General features: G+C 37.1%; 1 protein-coding gene across 1 annotated transcript in view; it reads right to left on the bottom strand.

Moving 5' to 3' along the window:
* Nucleotides 1-15,735, bottom strand: part of LOC141409531 (deleted in azoospermia protein 1-like) — a 55,843-nt gene extending 40,108 nt beyond the window's left edge. Inside the window, exons 1-6 of the mRNA XM_074030528.1 lie at nt 15,541-15,735; nt 8,723-8,869; nt 8,356-8,447; nt 7,293-7,344; nt 6,790-6,853; nt 6,563-6,702 (exon numbers count right to left, since the gene is read on the bottom strand). Coding sequence (XP_073886629.1) covers nt 6,563-6,702; nt 6,790-6,853; nt 7,293-7,344; nt 8,356-8,447; nt 8,723-8,869; nt 15,541-15,543 — 498 coding nt within the window. The 5' untranslated portion in view covers nt 15,544-15,735. The remainder of the gene's footprint in view (nt 1-6,562; nt 6,703-6,789; nt 6,854-7,292; nt 7,345-8,355; nt 8,448-8,722; nt 8,870-15,540) is intronic.
* Between the last annotated feature and the right edge of the window lie 252 nt (nt 15,736-15,987).

Here is a 15,987-nt window from a genome sequence, read left to right as displayed (position 1 = left end):
GTTACTAAAATCATCCTGTTCTGTAAACATAAACTACTTTCTACTTTACTGACTAGACTAAGGATAAATCTGAAAACAAAAAAGCCACACCGAAAAGAAAGTAAGCCTCAAAGTTTTAAACCAATTTGTCTTGCTTTGCCTTTTTCACCAAAATTAACATGAGTTTTTATAATGTTAACACTCCGTGTATTCGTATGCCTGCTTTACTTTGGAAATGGATCACAGAAACATTACTTGCTCAGATGTCACAGCTCCTTCTAAAAAAAGGGTTATAATCCTCCTCCCTAACGCTAGGGTGTTCAAAGCACCTTTGAAATCACGTTTTTCTTCCTAAGTAACACCAAATTGTCCAATGGTAATTCTAATTTTCACAATGGACTGACGGATATAAATGATACCATCTTTATTTTCAGATAAAAAAACCACATACATATAACTCATTAATTTTCTAGGTTCTGATCAGAGCTGTCTTTATACTTTCCACAGCAGACTCTAACGTCAATGAAAAATTTTCTGAAGTAGTATTCATAAGTACTATACATGTTGGAGAAACAATATGGCATAGTGAAACAAAAATTAACTTAGCCAGGAGATCTAAGTTTATGTCCCTTACAGGTAAGTGGTTATAAGCCGCTGACTTGCCAGCTGTGTATCTCTGGGAAAACTGCTTTGAGAATGAAACGAGGTAACTTCTGTAAATTCATTTTGTACATATAAAGTGGTAAAAGTGGTATGTCAGTGTAGGTTAGTGTCCTGTTATTTGAATTTATTTTCAGTAGATTATTTTTCAAGTGTCTTTTTAGGCTTTACTATTTTAGCTGACTTATTTTGAAGAAATTTTAATTAAGAACTAATGGAAACATCAGGAAATTGTGACACATCATTAATTTAAAATCATTGGTGAAGTGCCTGTTGACTATAAAAAGTACAAAAGGCTGTAAAGAGTAAGTTATTACACATATACCTGTTTGAAAGAAAACAAAAGAAACTGTGTATCCTTTTAAAAAGCACAGTGATGTTACAGAAGTTAATAAGAAAGTAAGAGTTCCTGCTTTGTTAATTAGATGCTAGAAGTTACTGATTCTACGCAGCTTTACTAGTGATGAAATCTAGGTTGTCAAATCAACGAAAGCCGAGTTTACTGCTTTTCTCTATTCTTTTGGGCTTGTACTTGCTATTCAGGGTTTGTAACTAATTCCTTATTCTTTCCTTTAATAGGGCCATTTCATGACAATGATGTGGAAGAAAAATTTAAAAAACGATTTCTAAAAATCTTCCTTTTCTAAAAACGTCTTACCTTACTGTTTTTCTAAATGGTATTAAGCTGCATTATCTTGGACTGCTGGGAACCTGATTAGATTTCCCTTCCCTACAATTTACCAATCTCTTCTCAGTTCATTCAGAAATCCCAAACAGAATTAAAAAAAAAAAAGAAATTCTGAAGTTCTTGTAGTTTCTTTTACTCCTTTTCAATTCCCCCTTCATTTGTGGATGAATTTTGGATATGTTTGCCTTTGATAAACAAGCTATATTACAGTAGTGTCTCTGCACCATAGTGTCTGGATGTATTTTAATTGAGAAGTGTAACATCTGGCACAAAACTGTGTCAGATTATGAGAGGATATGGAAATGTACTGATTCTCAACTGGGGAAGATTTTTGAGTCCCAGGGGCAATTAGCGATGTTCAGAGATTGGCTGTCACAACTGAGATGTATTCCTGGAATCTGCTGGGCTGAAGGGCCAGGGATACTACTGCACATCCTATAACGTAAGGACAGCCTCCTACAATAAGGAATTATTTGGTCCAAAATTTGAAAAGGGTGTGGTTAAGAGACCTTGTGACAGTACCACAGGAATTGTAGAGGAAAATTGTTGTTTGGGAAGGACCTGATTTCCACTGTTCAGTAAAGTAAATCTTTTCATGACCTAAGTTTCAGCTTCCTTGCTTGAAAATGAATGGTTGGGAAAAGATCTGGGGTCTCTTCTGATTCTCATACTCTACACAATTGTAAAATGGATACTGGAAACAACAGTGGTTTGGTAAAGAGGAAAAAGGGCATTTGATATTGTAAGAAATTTGACTTTAGCTTGGATCTTGCAAACTGGCTGCCTGCTTAACTGGAATCCTACACACAAAATTCACCGAATCACTTTAAAAGCACCGTAACATTTTAAATTAAGGAAGTTACCATCATGTCCTAGTACTCAGCCAGCAGGCTGCACTCAAAGCTAGCAAAGTAAGCAATGTACTTCAATTTTTGCTTCATTTTTACCATGGCTTGATTAGCATGAACTGTTCAATTCCTACTGTGTGTGTATTAATACATACTTACATAATATACAATAAAAAATCTACAATCAATAGACTAGCTTTGGTTAGTTTTAAACTATGATCAAAAATATAAATGAATGCTTAGGAAAAGCAAAAGTTTCATTTTAAAGACAGTATTATCGCAACCGTCAATAGCATCCTGAAAACAAACTGCATTAAAGAAATAATTCTCTTAATCATATCTTCAAGTGAGTTGGCAAATTTTGAAATGAGAAATGTTGGATTAGTAAACGGCGTGAGCTTCAAGACTATCATATACAGAACTCTCATTGCTCTTAGAGCAAATATATTCCTTGTTATATGTGGACAACAAAGTGACAAAATGGCTAAAAGCTGGAAAAAAATTATCATTATTTAAACTCCTAGGATGTCAGCTCCTTTGCCAGTATTACCTAATTCAATTACTATGTGAACATGGAAGCGAACTGATATTTAGACAAACTGACCAGGAAAAAGTCTGTCATTAGTAGTCATCAAAGTTACACTCACAGCAACAGGAAGAGGAGCAAATAAAGAGCATGCTAAAGTTAAGAAAACATGACGTGAAAATCAGAATCAAAACTTTCTGTAAATCCAAAAGCAGATTCTCGGGGAGCGGGGGTGTGGAGGATGAAATTCAAGCAATAAACAATCCTGGCAAAACTAAGCAAGAAAAAGAAAGAAAGCAAAAGTATATACGAGACCTGCAAAATGGGTTGTGGCCACAGATAACAAAAGAATACTATGCATGAACTCTATATTCAAAGAGGAAAAAAGTATTTCTCAACACATTTTACAAAGCTAAAAGCATATAAGTAACAAAGCCTCATCCAGATGATCCATCCCTGCCCTCAACACAAATGCGAATTTCCAGCAGCACATAAAGAGTTTAAGTTTATATTGGGAATGCAAGAATACTCCATTCGCAGGATACGTTACTTTATCACTGAGTATCATCTGATAAAATACAGCATTCATTTTTAAATTATTTAAAAACCCAAGTGAAACAGAAATAGAGGAATCTTATTTTCTAGCAATCTAATTCTACCGTATCATGAAACTTGCAAGTGAAATAGTTGAGTCAACTCAACTGAAATTAGGAATAAGATAAGGGTACCAGGGTACCTCCTTATTACTATTACATATTTGTTCCACTATGTATGACAAAAGTCAATACTAATACAAAGCTTTTATCAATAAAAACAAAATTAAAAAGGTGATTTAAAAAGCTAACAATCAATGGTCAACTTCACTGATGATTTTAAAAAGTGCACATCAACATAATGTAATATTTTCCAGCCATTAGGCTGACAATTTAATAAATCCTAATAACTTTCACTGAAATGGGTGTGGAAAAGACAGCACTCTAAACACCATCAGTGAGAAAATACTACTACATGATTTACCAAGAGTTCCATGGAAAAGGTATATTATAATTTGATAGGCAGGGATACTCACCAGTATAATAACGAGCAGAATTTGTTATAAAGTTGTCATAAAAGGGCAAAGTGCTTTCACCTAGCAATTCCACTCATAGCAATTAATCTCAAGTAATTCATAGGACAAGGGTGCCAACATATTTACACAAAGATATTCATAGCATTTGTTATTTTTTTTGAGACTGAGTCTCCCTTTGTTGCCTAGGCTGGAGTGCAGTGGCAGGATCTCAGCTCATGGCAATCTGCTTCCCAGGATCAAGTGATTCTGCTGCCTCAGCCCCCCGAGTAGTTGGGATTATAAGTGTGCACCACCCCACCTGGCTAAGTATTATAGTTTTTAGTAGACACAGAAAACAAAAATCATTCAAATACTCCTTCACGTTTTAAAAAACACATGAGATACACAATATTTCTGAAGTACATATTCTGGTTCCTTTCATTTGTTATTATAACAAAAGAAACAGAACAGGAAAAAAAACTACTTTAGGTGTCCAATTCCTGACGTTCTTGTTGTTACTTCGATATGAAAAACCACACCTCTTCTCCAGTTTTCTGGGGTTGGCATTGGGAAAATCTCAAAGATATTTATTTGAATTTATTACCATAGATACGATTATGGGTCATATATACAATCATACTTATGAAAACAGACCCAGAGAACTACTATCATGAAGCAGCAAGCTAAAATAAAAATACATTTGGAACTGTGTGCTCCAAGAATTGGGTTAACGGTTTTATTTCACTCTCTGTCTATACAAAATTCCTGAAAGTCAGTCTGGATGTTTCAGCTCTTTGACAGCAAAGATAAAAAAAAAAAATACATGCTGAAACAAAGAAGGGAACACCAAATCTCAGAAAACTGTTCTAGAGGAAAGTTAATGCTAGGTATATTGTTGTAAAAATGTAATTTCATCACTTCTAAACAATACAGAGGTCTTCACTACACTAATTCTAAGTATTTTCTTAAATTTTAGGTACATTTCACTAGCTTAAAATGACGAATCATTCAAGCAATTTGTATAATCAAGTTGAAGGCCTCAATAGTATCTGACAGTAAATCATTTTCCTCCCTTTTCAAGTGCCCGATAATTATACACAGGCAACTGATATCCAATGATGACCGCGCCTGGTGAAATTAGATAAGTAGGATATGCCTGAAAATAAAGTTGACAGAAAGAATGGGTTAATGTGGTAAAACATTTTTTTAAATTAGAAAGAAACCTCATTCCCAACAGAACAAAAATATGAAAAACTTTAAACTATTATTTTTCTATATACAGCAATGCAGAATTCTAAATGGACTGACGTATGAAGAAAGAAATATTCTCGGTCAAATGCTACCCTTTGAGTCATGAGGTAGAACAGACAAATGACAAAAGAAGTGACTATTTCACCAGGCAAAGTTTACCTTATTTATACCGTGTGCATATGCCCACCCAGAAGTTATTTCTTACACTGTTAATAAGGCTCCCTTAGGATAGATTTCAACTTAAGCTAAATTAATACATTTGCTATTTCTTTGGCAAAATACTTCTAGATGTTGTGTATTTGATAATAGTATAGGGTAACACTGCAGTTCTTCTACAGATATTATGGCTTTCTCTGTACTTCATTACCAAAAACTAATGGCAGTAGATAATCCACAACTGGAAAAGAGACAGTAAAATGTCTTCTATTTTTCAATAAACATTCACTAATTGAAAACATACAGGTAGCAGCAATAGTGAATACACCCAGATTCAGTGATGGCTCACATTACATGTTAGAAACAAGTAGAGCTTTTTTTCTAGCCATTGTTCAGAGAAGGAAAAAGAAGTGGTATGCCCTACACATTTCAAGTACATGGAAAATTTTCAACAAATGAGAGACTCCGAAAAACTATTTCACTACTATTTTGTTACCATATTTTCCATCAATGAAAATGTAATCCCAGCACTTTGGGAGGCCGAGACGGGCAGATCACGAGGTCAGGAGATCGAGACCATGCTGGCTAACATTGTGAAACCCCGTCTCTACTAAAAAATCCAAAAAAAAAAAAAAAAAAAATTAACCAGGCGAGGTGGCGGGCGCCTGTAGTCCCAGCTACTCGGAGGCTGAGGCAAGAGAATGGCGTGAACCCAGGAGGCGGAGCTTGCAGCTCCAGCCTGGGCGACACAGTGAGACTCCATCTCAAAAAAAAAAAAAAAAAAAGAAAATGTCTTTTAAACTAACGCATAAATAGAATGAAGAAGAAAATAAACGTTACTGATCACCAATGAGTGATAGAGTATGTCAAATCCTACTTTACATATCAAAGCAACCAGCATCAGAAAAATTACATGCCAGAAACTCATGAGATTTACCGAGAGAGTAAAATAGGTCAGAAATCTAACCATTCCAGAACCAGAATATATCCAGAAGTCACTAATGTATATGAGGAGGCATCTAGAATCACTGTAGGTACAGACTAGCTAGATTAATTGCTAAACTTAGAGAACAATAAACTATGTAGACATATAAGGAGAGCTGCTTCCAAATTCTACTTTAGGTTTAATTATATGGGGTGAAAAAGGAAGACATAAAAAGAGATTTGTTCATGTGTCTACAGAGGTCATTTCTAAGAGAACGACTTACAAAGCATATTGAAGGTTTTTAGCTCATATAACAAACACTAAGAATAAGAAATTTCTAACAACAGTAGTAAATTTCCCATCACCCAGAGTACTCAAACAGGGATTCTATTGCCACTTACTAGGGAAAGTGTAGATACAATTCCACAGAGGGTACAATGACTACGATAAACAAGAGAACAGGAACGTAAGCAGTTCTCACCTGAACATACTGAGTTACAGGATTCAGCGTTATTGGGGGCTGCAGGTAATTTTCAGCGTTTGGATTACTCCAGACATTCTGAAACTGTGGTGGAGGAGGAGGATTAAATACCAAAGGACGTCGCTGCACATGACGAGCACCTTATAAAAAGCAAGAATAAAAAGCCTAGTTTCAGTTATTTGAAAAGCTACACGTGTCAAAAAATAACAATTTCTTTTCCTACTCACATAATTTTTGTTTCCTGATTGCAGGGCCCAGCTTCAGCTTTTTACCATGGAAATGTATCTGTGACTGAAAATAAAACAGTAACAAAATGAGAATCAATTTTCAAGTCTTGACTTCCGAGACTTGGGTAAATACCTAAAGCCTTCCAAAGTTCCTATTATCAAAGAAGATCGGTGACAATTACACACCAAATTAAAGTTGGTCACCCTGAAGCTACCTTACTTACCCTTACTACTCTAATCAGTATCAACACGCATCAAGTGAAAGTCGATCAGAAACTTTTCATCACTCTATCTCCAACCCTTCCTGTCTGTAGTCCATGAACCTAGGTGACCAGTCAAAAATAAACAGGATCTAACAAGTTATGTGAGGTTACTCTAAGTTTCGGTTTTGAACACAGAGTGTATCATATCGTTCTCCAATTTTACACAACACTGAGTATATCACTAAGACTAAATGTCGTATCAGTAAAATAAAAAAGAGATTTTCCTGTTAGATTACTTACTTCTACTATCTTCTGGACATCCACGTCATTAAAAAAGGAAACAAATCCATAGCTATAAAGGCAGAAGACAGATGAAGTATAAAATCACCATCATACAGCACATAGTCCAGAACTTCTACTATTCTATATACAGAAGGGATCATGACAAAAGATGAGTAATATACCACGATAGTGTTTGTTAAGATGTACATGACAAATCCTCCACAAATATTACTTTTCCTTAAGCGGAACTATGTCAAAGTGTGCTAAGATTAGGGCAGTGTGAAAACTTGATTGATTAACAAAAAATTCATTATCTGTGAACCTGAATTTCACTTACTATCTAAGACAAGGTTGCTAAAATTTGAGATACTGTGCAGCGTATGAAGAAAACAATTATTTGGAAAACTGATTAACTCATTTATATGAAATAAAAATTGGAGACATTTAAAAACAAACATTAGAAAAATGATGAAATAAAAAGAGCTGGCAATAACATTTCATCCCTTATATGAATGAAATCAACAATGCAAAAAATTTCATTTACACAAGTGTCAGAATATCAGTTAAAAGACATTTAAAAGCAAACATTAGAAAAATGATGAAATAGGCTGGGCACAGTGGCTCACACGTGTAATTCCAGCACTCTGGGAACAGCAGGCGGGCGGATCATGATGTCAGGAGATTGAGACCATTGTGGCTAACACGGTGAAACCCCATGCCTACTAAAAATACAAAAATTTAGCAAAAGCGTGGTGGCTGGTGTTTCTAATCCCAGCTACTTGGGAGGCTAAGGCAGAAGAATGGGGTGAACCCATGAGGGGGAGCTTGAAGTAAGCCGAAATGGTGTCACTGCAGTCCAGCCTGGGCAACAGAGGGGGATTCTGTCTCAAAAAAAAAAAAAAAAAAAATGAAAAAGAAAAATGATGAAAGAAAAGAGTTGGCAATATCCTTTTATCCCCTACATGAAAGAAATCAACAATGCAAAAAATTTCATTTATACGAATGTAGAATATCAGTTTTCAAGTCGTCTCTGATACCTATAGGTGACTAGAGTTCAGATATTTGTGATAAAATTACTCACCCTTTGGACACACCAGTTCTATCCATGATTATCTTCACTTCTTTCACTGAACCATATCTACCAAAGCAGCTTCGAACCTCAGTTTCATCCATCTATGGAAAAGAAATGAACTCCAAGAGTAAAAATGCAGCATTCAAAAATTTCATATTTACCACAACTTTACTACCATAAGGTGAAATTTCTCCCCCCACTCATCCCCAAATGACCAGTAGCTCTTCATCAAAGATATTTTTAGTACCTATGGGTCAAACATAAAACCAACTGTAAACCTCTGTGAAATACAAAAAAAATATTAAGTTTGTAACAGGGTCCAAATCTCTTTGTTTTTAATGTATTTTAAGGTAAAAATGAGGTATCAATACAATACCCTATCATTAATTCCACCAACAAAAACAGTGTTTGGCATGATTTTGCCTTCTGGTAAAACACAGCCTTGGCTAGCTGCAGCTGATGCAGATTCGGTGCTGGCCTCCCTGGAGATGGTTGAGTTTGGAGTCTCAGGATTTGCAGCAGACTGTAATTTGGAAAGCAGACATCATAATTACATATACAGGCAAAACCCATACATCAGGTGTAACATAATTTTTGCATTTTAAGTATAAAATATTTTATATAAATTACTTTCATTGTCATTTAGTCAACAGTGAGGCTAAGTTCAGGTTCAGGATTTAAACTAATCAGAGTACACTGGCATGGAATTTTAACCAAAGCATATAGTACTTTCTTAAACCCAGTGCCGCTCATCACCAAGCCTTGTACAAAGATGTGGAAGAATACTCATTTGGTATTTGTGAAAATACCATGTGAATTAGTTAAAAAAAAAAAAAAAAAAAAAAAAAAAAAAAAAAACTAGAAAGTTCAGATTTTTAAAAATAAAATTTATTAAAATCATCCTGTTTTGTACTCATAAACAACCTTTAACTTTACAGAGTAGACTAAGGATAAATTTTTAAAAAAGAAAAAAAAAAAAAAAAGCTGCACCAAAAAGAAAATAAACCTCAAAGTTTTAAAGCAATGTCTTGCTTTGCCTTTTTCACCAAAATTAACATGAGTTTTTTACAACGTTAACACTCCCTGTATTCGTATGCCTGTTTTACTTTGGAAATGGATCATGGATATCCTACTTGCTCACACGTCACAGCTCCTTCTAAAAAAAGGGTTATAATCCTTTTCCCTAACGCTAGTGTGTTCAAAGCATCTTTGAAATCACGTTTTTCTTCCTAATACCAAATCAGTCTAACTGATAATTCTAATTTTCACAATGGGCTGATAGATATAAATGATACCATCTTTATATTCAGATAAAAAAACCACATATATATAACTCATTAATTTTCTAGGTTCTGATCAGAACTGTCTTTATACTTTCCACAGTAGATTCTAGGGTTAACATAAAATTTTCTGAAGTAGTATTCACAAGTAATATATATATTGGAGAAACACAGCATAGTGAAACAAAAATTAATTTAGTCAGGAGATCTAAGTTTATGTCCCTTACAGGTAAGTGGTTATAACCCACTGACTTGCCAGCTGTGTATCTCTGGGGAAACTGCTTTGAGGATGAAATCAGATAACATCTGTGTTGTCATTCATTTTGTACATACGAAGTGGTAAAAGTGATATGCCAATGTAAGTTAGTGTTGTGTTATTTGAGTTTATTTTCAGTAGACTTTTTCAAGTTTCTTTTTAGGCTTTACTATTTTAGCTGACTTATTTTAAAGAAATTTTAATTAAGAACTAATTGAAAGATCAGGAAACTATGACACATCGTTAATTTAAAAATCATTGGTGAAATGCCTGTTGATTATAAAAGGTAAGTACAAAAGGCTGAAAAAGAGAAAGCTATTACACATATACCTGTTTGAAAGAAAACAAAAGACAAAAGAAATTGTATATCTTTTTGAAAAACACAGTGATGTTACAGAAGTTAATAAGAAAGTAGAGTTCCTGTTTTATTAATTAGATGCTAGAAGTTACTGATTCTACACAGCTTTTCTAGAGATGAAATTTAAATTGTCAAATCAATGAAAGCCGAGTTTACTGCTTTTCTCTATTCTTTTGTGCTTGTACTTGTTATTTTGGGGTTGTAACTAATTCCTAATTCTTTCCTTTAATAGGAAAGAATGACAATGATGTGGAAGAAACATTTTAAAAAACTATTTCTGAAGTTCTTCCTTTCTAAAAATGTCTTACCTTATTTTTTTCTAAATGACGTTAAGCTGCATTATGTTGAACTGTTGGGAACCTGAGTGGATTTCCCTTCCCTACAGACAATTTACCAATCTCTTTTCAGTTCATTCAGAAATCCCAAACAGAATAATATTGGAAAATAAGCTGAAATTCTGAGGTTCTTGTAGTTTCTTTTTCTCCTTTTCAATTCCCCCTTGATTGGGGGATGAACTTTGGAAATGTTTGTCTTTGATAAACAAGCTATATTACAGTATTGTATTTGCACCATAGTGTTGGGTTGTATGTTAATTTAGAAGTGTAACATCTGGCAGAAAACTGTGTCAGATTATGAGAGGTTACGGAAATGCACTGATTCCGTATTTTAGGGATTTAGGGTTGTTTAGATGACTCGTCACAACTGAGATGTATTCCTGGAACCTGATGGGCTGAAGACCAGGTATGATACTACTGCACATCCTACAATGTCAAGACAGGCTCCTACAATAAGGAATCACTTGGTCCAAAATTTGAAAAGCGTGTGGTTGGCCGGGCGCGGTGGCTCAAGCCTGTAATCCCAGCACTTTGGGAGGCCGAGGCGGGCGGATCACGAGGTCAGGAGATCGAGACCATCCTGGCTAACACGGTGAAACCCCGTCTCTACTAAAAATACAAAAAAAAAAAAAAACTAGCCAGGCGCGGTGGCGGGCGCCTGTAGTCCCAGCTACTCGGGAGGCTGAGGCAGGAGAATGGCGTAAACCCGGGAGGCGGAGCTTGCAGTGAGCTGAGATCCGGCCACTGCACTCCAGCCTGGGTGACAGAGCAAGACTCCGTCTCAAAAAAAAAAAAAAAAAAAGAAAAGCGTGTGGTTAAGAAACCTTGTAACCGTGGCACAAGAATTGAAGAGGAAAATTATTGTTTTGGAAGAACCTGATTTCCATTGCTCAGTAAAGTAAATCTTTCATGACCTCACTTTCAGTTTCCTTGCTTGAATATGAATGATTGGAAAAGATCTCTGGGTCTCTTCCGATTCTCACACTCTATACAATTGTAAAATGGATACTGGAAACAACAGTAGTTTGGTAAAGAAGAAAAAGGGCATTTGATATTGTCAGAAGTTTGACTTTAGCTTGAATATTGCCAATTGGCTGCCTGCTTAACTGGAATCCTACATACAAAATTCACCGAATCACTTTAATAGCGCCATAACGTTTTAAATTAAGGAAGTCATCATCATGTCCTAGTACTCAGCCAGCAGGTGGCTCTCAAAGCCAACAAAGCAGGCAATGTACTTCACTTTTTGCAATGTACTTCATTCTTACCATGGTTTGATTAGCTGGAATTGTTCAATTTCTACCGTGTGTGTATTTATACATACTTATGTAATGTACATATAAAAATCCACAATCAATAGACAACCTTGGGTTAGTTTCAAACTATGACCAAAAATATAAATGAGTGCTCAGGATAAGCAAAAGTTTAATTTTAAAGAAAGTACCATCATAACCATCAATAGCATTCTGCAAACAAACTGCATTAAAGAAGTAACTTTCTCAATCACACCTTCAAGTGAGTTGGTGAATTTTGAAATGAGAAATGAAGACCTTCATATACAAAACTCTCATTGCTACTTATAGCAAATATATTCTTTGTTATATGCAGACAACCAAGTGACAAATACAGCTAAAAGCTCGAAAAAATATTATTTAAACTCCTGGTATGTCAGCTCCTTTTCTAGTACTGTCTAATTCCATTACTATGTGAACATGTAAGCAAACTGATATTCAGAAAAACCGACCAGGAAAAAGCCAGTCATCTGCAGTCATCAAAGTTACATTCACAGTAGCAGGAAGAGGAACAAAAAAAGATAATGCTAAAATTAAGAAAACATGACGTGAAAATCAGAATCAAAACTTTAAGTAAATCCAAGAGCAGATTATCGGGGAGTGGTGGGTGTGGAGGATGAAATTCAAGCAATACATCATCCTGGCAAAACTAAGCAAGAAAAAGCGAAGAAAGAAAAAGTATTTATAAGACCTGAAAAATGGGTTGTGGCCAGAGGTCATAAAAAAATGTCATGCACAAACTCTACAGGAATAAATTTGGAAATCCAGTACATGGTAAACTTGTAGAGAAATTTTTATTTTTACTAAACAATCTTGAAAAAGAACACCGAACGATATCTGACTCAGTTTCCCTGGGATTTGTTTCAACTTGAAAGGAAACAGGTGACTTGAGTGTATGTGTTGTGTTACACAGAAGTGCACACACATACCAGAAACCTGAAATAAAGTTAGAATACGCAAGGGATTAAGATATTTAAACACTTTTCTTCAATTTTCAAAGAGGAAAAAAGTACTTTTCAATGCATCTTACAAAGTTAAAAAGCATATAAGCAACAAAGCCTCAAGATCCCCTCAACACAAATGCAAAATTCCAGCAGTAAAGAATCTAGTTTATACTGGCAATGAAAGGATACTCCATTCGCAGGATATGCTACTTTAATTCACCATTGAAGAAGTGTTTAATAAAATACAGCATTCATTTTTAAATTTTTTAAAAACCTAAGTAAAATAGAAATAGAGGAACCTTATTTTCTATCCATCTAATGCTACCCTATCATTAAGCTTAAAGTGAAATACTAGAGTCATCTCCATTGAAAATAGGAATAAGGTAATGGCACTAGGGCACCTCATCATTACTACTATATATATTTTTCCACTATTAATGTTCACAAATGTGAACATTAATACAGAGTTTTTACAAGCGAATAAGAAAAATAAAATTATAAAGGAAATTTAAAAAGTTAATGATCAATGATCAACTTCACTGATGATTTTAAAAAGTGCACATCAACATAGTGTAACATTGTCCAGCTATTAATTTGACAATTTAAAAAATCCTACTACCTTTCATTAGAAAGGGTATGAAACAGAGATCACTCTACACACCATCAGTGGGAAAATACTGATACATGCTTTACCAAGAGTACCTTGGAAAAGGAGTATCATAATTTGATAGGTGAGGATACTCACCACCACACTAATGAGGAGAATTAGTTATAAAATTGCTATAAAAAGGCAAAGCGCTTTTACCCAGCAATGCCACTTACGGCAATTTATCTCAAGGAATAGTACAAGCATGCTAAGATATTTACACAAGGATATTCACAGCACTTTTTCTTTTGAGACTGAGTCTCCCTTTGCTGCCTAGGCTGGAGTCCAGTGGCACCATCTCAGCTCACTGCAATCTGCTTCCCAGGTTCATGTGTTTCTCCTGCCTCAGCCTCCCAAGTAACTGGGATTACAAGTGCACACCACCATGCCTGGCTAATTTTTTGTATTTTTAGTAGAGATGAGGTTTCACCATGTTAACCATGCTGTTCTCAAACTCCTGACCTCAAGTAATCCGCCTGCCTCAGTCTCCCAAAGTGTTGGGATTTCAAGCATGAGCCACTGAGCCCAGCCGTGATAGTTTTAATACTGAAAAAGTATTCATAATAAAGGAATTTAGTAAAATAATAGTATAATTTTTAACATGATATACTGAAAACTAAAGTTATGTTCAGAATAATACCCACATTAATTGAAAGCTGCAAGCTGTAAAACAGTATTAAGTAGTACAATGTAACTTTTGTAAAAGTTGGCCTATCTATACGCAATTGCAACTGCATAAAAATAAGCTGGAAAGGCATTCATGTATCAAAATTTAACTGTGGTTATGTGTGTTGGTATTAAGATGGATCGCTATTTTTTTACTGTGACTGTTTTCAAATGAGTAAATATACTACTTTTTTAATCAGAAAAAAACCTAATGAAACTATTAGCATTACTTCCCTTTACCTCTAAAAATGAAAAGTATTATTGTAAATAATTATTACTTACAACTCAAAGTGATTTTTATACTAGCATGGATAACTACATGTTATACACTTTACACATAATAGTTGCTCAATTATATATATTTTAATGTTTGTACATGGTCATATAAACTGTGTATAAATCTTTTACTTCTAAAAATTTAAAGACTGAGAATTATCAATGCAGAAACACACACATCATGTAACACGCATGTTTGTGACTCAGTGTTTGGTTGCGTATTCAGAGCCACATGTGTTGTTGCTCTCAATCAACGCTGGGCATTTACCAAACTCACAGAAACGCACACCCAACATTATCTACCAAAGAGACAGTTTGTCAAAGATTCCTGGTTTATCTAGAGGGGAAAAACCGTGCCTGGCGTTCAAAAATTCTAAAATTCTCCATGGCAACTACTGAAGCCGACCTCATGCCACAAAAATGGCGTCAGGCGAGCTTTTGGGCCTGTCGCCACAGCATGAGGGAGCTGCCATCAGCTAGTTCCCGCAGCTGGCAGGCGCGAAAAGGCCAGAGGCACTTCCTGCCCAGCCCCCTCAGCTAGCAGGCCAAGCCTTCAGGGCTTCCCCACACACCACATTCAGGCCCCCACAAACCCCACCCGGTACATGGACCAGAAGGGAACCACTTCCGGAAGAAGTTCCGGCCCTCCCAGTCCAAGGAGACAAGTCCCTCAGCCGGCCTGCCGCCATCTTGCGGAGCCACCTGGAGAGCGTCAGAAGTGAAGTTGGCGGGGTGGGGATGCTTGGGCATGGGGAAGGGGGAAACGAAAAAGGGTGCCTCGGAGTAGGGGGGGGGTGTAGCGGGGAGGGGTGGAACCCGCACCCCAAACCGCTACCAGGAGAGAACCCAGGGCAGGAAATGGGTGCCGCACCAAGGCTGTGGCCCTTGCAAGTGGCCTATGAGGCAGTGCTTCTCCGGGGCCCACCATCACGCCACGCTCGGTGTCCCGCCACTTCCGTGCCGGCCTCTCTGTAGGCCGCACCACTGCGAGGCTGCCTCTTCCCACCCTGCCGGACACGACTCATAGTGCGTCTAGGCGGGTGTCCCCAGAATGGGAAATCTGAGAGTGAGGCGGGGCCTGGTTTCGCCCACCGGTGAAGACCCCACAGGCGTTGGCCCTCAGGCCTCTCCCTCAACTCACCATGATGGCGGCAGGCAGCAGTTCCTGACAGGCTCAAGGAGGAACAGACGCTTGCTTCACCCACCACTTCTGGGTCTGCTGGTGAAGTCCGCGGGAACTGGCTGCGGGGCTTCGAGCAGTCAAAGGAGCCAAAGGCGAAGGTGTAAGTTAAATCAAGGGCAGGCGACAAAGCTAAAGAGCCTCTAAAAGCGGACCCGCCAGGCTGAGGAGCGCAGGCGGACTGAGGCGTGGGCCGCGGGATTCTGGGAGGTGCCTCCAGTGCCGGGTATCGGGGCGCGTGGTATCGGCCTCAGCCAATGGGTGGCAGCGCCCCCGCCCCCTGCTGGCGTTAGGTGGGGGCCTGCGGGGGACGACGGCGTCCCACACGCTGTGGTTGTGTACGATACGCAGGGTACGCCGTGCATGGGTGCAGGGCCAGTGCCTGGGGTCCCGCCCTCACATGGACCG

This window comes from Macaca fascicularis, chromosome Y (assembly GCF_037993035.2).
Source record: "Macaca fascicularis isolate 582-1 chromosome Y, T2T-MFA8v1.1".
Taxonomy (NCBI): domain Eukaryota; kingdom Metazoa; phylum Chordata; class Mammalia; order Primates; family Cercopithecidae; genus Macaca; species Macaca fascicularis.
Note: the sequence above shows the minus strand (reverse complement) of the source record. Positions and strands in the feature narration are given on the sequence as shown.